This window comes from Zingiber officinale, chromosome 3B (genome assembly GCF_018446385.1).
Source record: "Zingiber officinale cultivar Zhangliang chromosome 3B, Zo_v1.1, whole genome shotgun sequence".
Classification (NCBI taxonomy): Eukaryota; Viridiplantae; Streptophyta; class Magnoliopsida; order Zingiberales; family Zingiberaceae; genus Zingiber; species Zingiber officinale.
The window spans coordinates 80,653,140-80,662,574 of record NC_055991.1 but is presented as its reverse complement, the minus strand read 5'-3'; the positions used below and the strand labels follow the sequence as shown (position 1 = coordinate 80,662,574).

The window sequence follows — 9,435 nt, the reverse complement described above, 5'->3', positions numbered from 1 at the left end:
GCTGGGTATGGTGGATTGGTAGTTGACTGGTAGAAGACATTTTTACTCCACGAGAAAGCTTCCTTTTGCTTCTACATGCACTGAGACGAGCCAACAAGACGTCAATGCCCCGAAACTAGGGGGAGTCCCTGGAGAAGGCCCTTTGACGCTCAAGTCAATACTAGTCCGAACGAATGAACAAAGAACAGTAAGAACGTGCACGCGTGAGTAAAGTTGCAGATGTTCAATGAACATACCTTCACCATGGAGAGGACTCCCCCTTATATACCACCTCTCAAAACCTCCGCAATCGCGAGGTGGTAACGTGTGTTAGAGTTTGTTAGGCAACGCACCATAATTATCTGAGGAATTTTTTTTACCCATATGTATATTTATTTTGTCGTTTATAACTTTTGTTACTGCTGTAGTTGATGAGAGAATATGTTATCATAAATAGTTTGCTGATGGGAAACACGATGGTCTCCAAAGAAGCTTCCAGAAAAATATTCTCTGACACTTAGTTGTTATTTTGGCAGGTTGTTAGGATTTGTCTGCTGAATACATCTCGGCCGGTCCTTAAAACCGACCGTCTCTATTAAGCTGCTCGGTTATATTCTGTATAATCTGCTCTGTTGTGTATTATGCCGCATGTATCTTGGTCGGCCAGTAAGGCTGGTCGCCTTTATATCTGTCTCAGTATTAAGCCACTCAGTTATATTCTGTGTAATTTTGAGACATTCGTTCGGAGAATAATATAATGCCTAGTTATGCTAGGAATCCGCTTGAGAAATACTTTGATGCCCTGGACATGTTGAGAGTTTGTTTGAGAAATAATATAATAACTTGTGTGTGCTATAAATCCACCCGGTTCGCCATATAAAGCTAAGCGCCTTAGGCTCGACTTGTATTTTGTCCGACCGGGTGTATAATGAGTCACTGGAGAAATACTATGTTCTAAAAGGTTTGGTCAATATTCTAAGCCAAAGTGTTTTATGCTCGGTCGCCCTTTTGTCCAGTTGGGAGTATAATAACTTGTAGGTAAAGTGCACCCGACCGTCTGATCAGATTTACAACGTTATCCTACTTATACATAGCAGAGATGGGTATGGAATTATATAAACTTGGTCAGTTCTACTATTGAAGAGATACCCATAGAGCTAACCGGTGATATCGACCGAGCTTATGTAGAGAGGCTCCTATAGAGTAATGAGTTTGACCCTCCCTTTGACCAAATCTATGGTTAGTCAAATGTGAGATAGGTCGATTATTCCGGTGGGCCTGTAAGGGCGACCACCTTAAACTCGATCGGCTATTGAGTGTCCAGGCATGCTGCTTCTTTAGTTCAAGGTGAAGCACTGAAACTCTTATATTCGATCGGCTTAAGGGTCGGTCAACCTTTTTTCCATACGATTTAGAATCCGGCCATACCCATTCAACGAGCCCTAGCACCAGACAATCAATTAGAGCCAGATGGGGAGATGTTCTCCTCCGTTAACTTTGATTATCATATTATCTTAATTTTGATTGTCACGTCAATTCCTGGTCCGATTCTTATAACTTGGATCAGTGATCATAATTTTTTTATGCATGCTATCTAAAATTGGCATTAATTTTTTAAAAAAATATTTAACTTAGCTTGTAGAACTTTTTTTTCAAAATACAAAAAAGGTTAATATGTGAAAAACGTATGTCATCTAGCTATGAGAAGTAAAGTGAAATTAGATATATTAAAGAATCACATTATATAATTATTCACAATAGGAAAGTTGCAGGTAAGTAAGTAATTAATCAATTATTGTCCTTTCTCGTGCATGGAAATGTACTCATCTTTAGGGTTATTTTCCTGGTATTTGGTAGCATCTGGTCATGGTTGATGTTAGCTGGATTTTGACGTTTAACTTGGAACTGGGTCGTGTTTTTGGTTACTATTAGATCACTGCAAATGCCAAGAAACGTTTACCGTGGTGATGGACGTGTTTTAACAAATAAAGTTCATCAGAGTAGATGATATATAATTATTAATTAAGGAGCAGGTGAAGGCGGCTATAAGCATTGATTGCAGCAGAAGGAAATTAACCCACCGTAATAGACTTTTCAACTTGATCTCTCAAGTAAGAACGTTTCAAACCTAGCTAGTTAACCCGCATCAGTTCTATATAAACCCATCACCTCTAAGCTCTCAATGCATTCACCATTAACCTCCAGTGCTGAGAATTCAAGCTAGGCATGGCTGTTAAACTCCTCCTCATTGCTCTGTTTGCCTTGGCTTCCTCCAGTGCAATATTGGCTTCCGATCCTAGTCCCCTGCAGGACTTCTGCGTCGCCGATCTTCAATCAAAGGGTTTGCATGCATTTAACTTTACCCTCGATCGTTTAACAAAATCTTTCCTCTCCAGCATTATATATATCGATATTTTAATTTGCAGTATTCGTAAATGGATTTCCATGCAAGAACGCGGGCGACGTGAAAGCGGAAGACTTCTTCCGTAGCGGCCTTGATAGGCCCGGCGATACCAACAACTACCTTCGCTCTAATGTCACCCCCGTAAACGTGAACCAAATCCCAGGGTTGAACACGCTCGGCATCTCCTTGGTTCGCATTGACTATGGGCCTAATGGTCTCAACCCTCCTCACACCCACCCACGCGCCACGGAGGTCCTCACCGTGATAGAAGGACAGCTCTACGTTGGCTTTGTGACCTCCAACCTCAACGGCGGCGGCAACCGCCTCTTCACCAAGAATTTGAAAAAAGGTGATGTGTTTGTTTTCCCGGAGGGCCTCATCCACTTCCAGTTTAACACGGGGAAAACTGATGCGATCGCGTTCGCCGGTCTCAGTAGCCAAAACCCAGGCGTGATAACTATTGCCAACGCTGTGTTCGGGTCGAAGCCACCAATTTCTGATGATGTGCTCGCCAAGGCTTTCCAAGTGGACAAAAACCTTATTGACTGGCTCCAGGCGCAGTTCTGGACCGACAACAACTACTAGAAAAACCTGCTTTCGTGTTGATGTTATATATGTTGGAATAAGAAAGCCAACAGGAGTGTCCCGACTGTTAGCATGCGATGTTATAATTTTATATATCAGTTAAAATCAATATATGTAATGAATAAAAAGACAACTTGATGAGATGGTCTACTAGAATATAATAATATTTTATTCAAATTTGGGCTGGCTAAATTGTAATTTAATTAATCGACTAAAGTTTATACGGTTATCCTATTCCGAGTCAGTTGGTATTAAAGTGAAGCGGATCCAATAAAAGGGTATCATGATCGTAACAATAGGTAAGTTTTGATTGAGAAAGTTGAGTACCATGGTCATAACATTCAGAATATAATAATGATCGAGAATTTATATAGGCAAATCGTAAATTTAACCCAATATCTAGCGATGCAAGATTTTGAAAATCGTAAGATCTCAAATCCTGAATCCAAGTCACCCTTTGAGAACCCATATCACTATCGGACCACATATCAAGAATGTTGAGATCAAGAGGAGTCTTATAGAGACCTCATTTTTTGGGTTGATTTATCTAAATTTTTCCAGTACGTTATAATTGGAGGGCTTCTTAGATTGAATTGATGAAGGGGAGTGAATTTTCGACTATAAGCAAGTGCCAGATTAGGTGAAAGTAAAATTGGTTGACTTCAAGCTAAGAGATCTAGCATCGATATGGTGGTATCACTTGCGACGCTCACGAGACCGACAAGGAAAGGTCAAGATCAAGGATTGGGGGAAAATGAAGAAGAAGCTGAAATGTCACTTTCTTCCCTTTGGTTACACTCAAACTTCCTTCCAAGGACGATTAGGGTTGCTATGGATGACAATAGCTTCGACGCAGATAACTTGGATGAATTTAAAGATGATTTAGAAGAGGAATTTGACTCAGAAGAAATTGAAGAGAAATATCGATCTTAAATTGGAGATGAGACCGAGAAGACTAATAATCTAATTTATGACAATGATAAAATTGAAGAAGTCGTCGATGGAGTTGGTGACTGAGATTCGGTTGATTTTAATAAGGAGGTGGAAGCAACTTCCAATCAGGCTCTTAGTGTTGGGTCACTTCGGGAGCTAGGGGGGTGAATAGCTCGCTCGCTCGCTTCGTTGATGTTGATTTTGTAGTGGATAAAATCAAAGCAAGCTCTCAATGCTAACAAGTAGGATTTATTTAGAATTTACCTCAAGATGAGGTGACTAATCCAATGATCCACTCCGAGCACACTCTCTAGTGTGAAATATACTGCTTCTCGGAACAATCCGGAGGTGGAGAAACCTCTACAACTCAAAAATAAGAAATACAACTCAAAACAAGAATTAAATACACTTACAAATGAAAAACCTTCTTATTTGATCTCTTGTTGTTTGTAAATGCCTCTTGTAAGCTTGGAAGTGCAGCAACACCTCAATCCTAAAATTCCAAGAACTGGAAGAGAAGTTGGAGTGAAGAGTTGTTCTTGTTTGAACTGGTCATCGCCTTTATATCTGTATTTTAGGGCTCCCAATCGATTGGGTCTACCCCCAATCGATTGTCACGTCAGATCTCAGTGATCATAGTCGTCCAAGGCTCACAACCTGTATAACGGTCATATCTCAATCGACCGATCGATTGAGTGCCTCTTGATCGATTACACAATCGATCAAGAATGTCTCTATGCTCTCATTGACTTCTCCCAATCGATTAATCAATTGTTAGGATCCTTTGTACGGCTAGAGAGGGGGGGTGTGAATAGCCGACCCCAATCTTTCGCGTTTCTTCCTACGAAACGTGTTAGCGCAGCGGAAAATACAAAGAAACGAAAGAGAAGAAATCAAACCTTAACACGAGGATGTAACGAGGTTCGGAGATTAGGGCTCCTACTCCTCGGCGTGTCCGTAAGGTGGACGAGTCCAGTCAATCCGTCGGTGGATGAGTCCCCGGAGAACCGGCTAATACAATATACTCCTTGTGGGTGGAGAAACCTCGCCACAAACGTTTGCAACAGCAAACAAAGAGTACAAGAACAGCAAGAAAAGCAATACAATATGAATACAATAGCACTCGCTTGCCTTCTTGTCGGCTGGATGAAGCAGCAACTTCAAGCGACGCCTACAACAGCAGGAACCCAGCCGGAAGCTCACGCGAAGCTTGCGAAGAAGAGCTCAACAAAACTCAAGCACCAGAACAGCAGCTCTGTAGCAGAAGAGAAGAGGAAGAAGTAACAGTGCAGCAGCAGCTCTCGACCCCTTTATACCTGCGAAGAAGACAGCGAAGAAACTAGCCGTTGCGTCGCAACGGCTAGAACCCTGATCGGTCGCCCTGATCGGTCCCGGACCGATCAGAGGTCGAACAGTAGCTACCGATCGATCAGTGGACCGATCAAATGAATGGATCGGTCCACGCCGATCCCTACTCTTGGCTTTCATTCAACGACGTCGTCTCCTGATCGGTCCGTGGACCGATCTCGATCGGTCTGTGGACCGATCAGCCTGCCTTTCTTTTCGCCTCTGTTAAGCGATCGGTCACCGATCGATCAAGAACTCAACAGAGCTATCCGATCGGTCACGGACCGATCGAGCAAACAGGTATCACCGGATCGGTGCGGTGATCGATCCGAGCTTGGTTTTGCCCAAACCAAGTCCCAAGACTTCCAAACCAATATCCGTCAACCTTGACCTATTGGTACTTCATCCCTAGCATCCGGTCACTCCCTTGACCTGCTAGAACTCCTCGCCAAGTGTCCGGTCAATCCTTTGACCTACTTGGACTTTCCAACACCAAGTCCGATCATCCCCGATCCATCTGATTTTTCCTTGCTCGGCTTCACTCACGGGACTTTCACCGGCTTCACTCACCGATTTCCACCGCCTAACATCCCGATTAGGACTTTCTCTTCACCGCTTCACTCACGGGACTTTCCCACCGCGGCTTCACTCACGGACTTTCCACACCGCCTAACATCCCGCTTAGGACTTTCCCGCCTGCTTCACTTACGGACTTTCCCACCGGCTTCACTCACGGGACTTTCCACACCGCCTAACATCCCAGTTAGGACTTTCCTTTGCCACTTACCAGGACTTTCCAACCGCCTAACATCCCAGTTAGGACTTTCCCAGTCCAAATCTCCATATTTGGACTTTTCAGGTCAACTACTTGGACTTTTCGCGTGCCAAGCTCCCTGCTTGGACTTTTCCGTGCCAAGTCTCCATACTTGGACTTTTCCCGAATCAGGTCAACCAGGTCAACCTTGACCTACGGTTGCACCAATAATCTCCCAAACATCTATTCTTGTCCCACATCAAGAATAGAACTCTCTCACGAGTGTCAAACATCAACATGCATCACAACTAGGTCAACTTTGACCTAAGGTTGCACTGACAATCTTCCCAAGTCAAACATCAAAATACAACTCGAGTCACGTCAACTCGAGTCGGGTCAACCAGGTCAACCTTGACCTAAGGTTGCACCAACAATCTCCCCCTTTTTGATGTTTGACAAAACCATAATCAAGTTAAGTTAACCCGATAACCTAACTTAGGTTTTCCAACCATCTTCCAATGTCCAATGTTCTTTCCTTGAACATTCTTTGGACATTCTCCCCTTAGGTTAACCCGATAACCTAACTTGGGTTCTCCAATAATTCTCCCCCTTTTTGACACACATCAAAAAGATTACCAATGTTCTTCCTTGAACATTCCTTGACATTCTTTCCCTAGCTTAGGTTAACCCGATGACCTAACTTGGGTTCTCCAATAATTCTCCAATGAACACTCTCCCCTTTTTGACACACATCAAAAAGAAAAAGGAGGGTATCAAGGTCAAGAGTTTCTTCCTAATGAAAGTCCCATACCTTTCATTTGAAACTCTTAATTTCCCCCTTGATACTAAACTCAACAATCAACTTAGTGATAATCCCATATCACTAATCCTTAAAAGTCTTTTGGAGTAAAAATTCCCCCTAAAAGTCAACTCCCCTTGACAATTAGGTAAAACTTCCCCTAAAGGTCAACTCCCCCTTGACCATTGCACCAACAATGTCTTGGCGAGTTTCAAACCTTTAGAAATCCACAAAACCCAACTTCCAGCTGAAATTTCAGACCAACAGCTGAAAATCAGAAACTGGCACGCACTGATCGGTCCCCAGACCGATCAGAATCCCCCTGGATCGGTCCCCAGACCGATCCACCCTTCACTGATCGCACTGGATCGTCACTGATCGGTCACCAGACCGATCAGAACTTCCCTGGATCGGTCCGGTGACCGATCCACACTCTGAAATCAGAGATTTCTGATTTCCCTTCCCGGAAATTCAGAAACTCCTAATAAATTCCAGAAAATTCCAAAAATCGTAAAATTTTGAGGATACACTCCTCATACCATATACTATCACGGAAAAATAATTTTCTATGAAAATAGTTTCCATTTTTCAATCTTGATACAAAGTTCAAAAACTTTGAAATAGTTCAAGTTTAACTCAACTTTGTATCACAATGTTCAATGATGAATGCTATCACTAGGAAAGCTTCATCAAGGTTTTTCAAATCAATTTTAAAATGCTTTTAAAATCATTTGAATTTAGGACCATAATCTTAGGGCTAGATGTACATGACTTGTACACAAGCTTTCCCTATGATCCTCCTTTTCTTGAATTAGGCTCATCTAGGTACAAAAACTATGCACCTTGATCCTAACTCATGATCCTAATATCTCACACACATCTAAGGTGTATCAAACCACATTCAAGTCAATTTGATGTGAGATATGGGTTAAGGTCAACTTAGGCTAAGTTCTCATGCATTTTCTAAACATCAATTTGATCTCAATATCAAATTATATGTTTGTCCTTAAATCAATTTTATTGATTATAATGCAAGAGATGATGACATGGCATATAATGATATCATAAGTAAAAACATGTGCCAATGTCATGATGTCATGACATAAAGTTTGAATTTTAACTAAAGCATGACATATAAATAACCTAAGCATTATCATGACATTTCAAATGATCATAAATTAAATATGATGTCATGACATGGCATATGGCAAACAATCATGGTAAGTTAGCACAAATGAAATACCTAGATTACCTATCTAAGTATCCTTAATCACTTAGCTAACTTAAATTCTAATCCTAGATTGCCCAAAGTGCTCCAAGAAAATGTCAAAACCCAAATTGACATTTCTTGATCTCTTGTTTGATTTATACCATTTAAAATTCTACAAGAGTAGCACTTCTAAGTTAAGGCCCGGATTGCCTTGATTACCTAAGAGAATATCAAAATCCCAATTTGATATTTCTCTAGGTTTTTCCAAATTGTGTCAAATTAAAGTAAGATTAATATATTCTCACTTTGGCACACTTTACTCTTCCAAGGAGTGAATGATAAAGATTATTCCATTTCATTTTCAAAGGTTCCCAAAAACCTTGAAAATGCTCCTTGAGTGTCAATTTCCTCAAAGTTGGGTTAACTACCCTTCTTATTGGAGTTGACACTCTCTAACCCATTTATGGGGTAGAGAAGATGCTCCTAGGAACCCAATACCTATTTGAGCTCATTGGGTTCACTAAAAATTCACTAGGGATAACTTCCCTAGCAACTCTCCTAATGACCCTCTTAGGCTTTAAAGCCTTGGCCATTTGGGACTCATCAAGGTCAACTATAGGGGTGACTCCCCTTGTAACCTTGGTAATGGTCTTCCTAGCCCTAGGTTTTGTTCCATAATCGAATGGAACATTGTGGTAAGTGGGCTTGACCATTTGGGACTTAGGTTTGTGACCCAAACCTTTCTTGTCCTTGGACTTGAGTTTTTGACTCTTAAACCCTAGAGATGACTTCTCCATGTTTTTAAGAGCCTTTTCTAAATTATCAAGTCTTGACCTCAAGACTTGATTTTCTCTCTCTAATACCTCAAGTTTTAATTTGTCATTTTCTCTTGAGATATTCCTAGGCATGTGTCTAGTCTTCTTGGGATTTCTACCTAGGTTTTCCTTAACTTTAGAAGCGTTAATCCTAGGGTTGATATTTCTAGTGTTATCCTTACCTAGGCTAACATGTTTAGCTCCTAAGCACATGTATTGGTTCCTAAAGTTAACATGCTTATCATTATTAACAATTGCAACAAAACTACTAGCATGAGTTTTATTAGAATTGCAATAATGAACCTTAGAGGTTACCTTAGGGTTTGCCTTAGCTCCCCCTATCGTTGTGCCCGGTCTCTTGCCCTTGTGAGGTTGCCTCCCCCTCGGACAATGGCTCCTATAGTGTCCCCTTTGCTTGCATTGGAAGCACACGATGTGCTCCTTGCCCTTACGTTTCGGGACTCCGGCTTCCTTGACCTTTGGCGCCGGTGGAGTCTTTCTTACCCTCTTTGGACACTTACTCTTGTAATGTCCATGTTCCCTACACTCAAAGCACATAATGTGTAATTTAATTGAACTTAAATTGCTTGAGTTACCTAGGGTTGAGGG

At 41.6% G+C, this 9,435-nt stretch overlaps 1 protein-coding gene across 1 annotated transcript; it reads left to right on the top strand.

The window, feature by feature from the left end:
• Positions 1-2,156: 2,156 nt before the first annotated feature.
• Positions 2,157-3,160, top strand: LOC122056648 (putative germin-like protein 2-2). Its single transcript, XM_042618701.1, has 2 exons — positions 2,157-2,320; positions 2,406-3,160. Exons 1-2 carry the CDS (start codon positions 2,206-2,208, stop codon positions 2,966-2,968), a joined length of 678 nt encoding a protein of 225 aa, XP_042474635.1. The 5' UTR covers positions 2,157-2,205; the 3' UTR covers positions 2,969-3,160.
• The last annotated feature ends 6,275 nt before the right edge of the window (positions 3,161-9,435 follow it).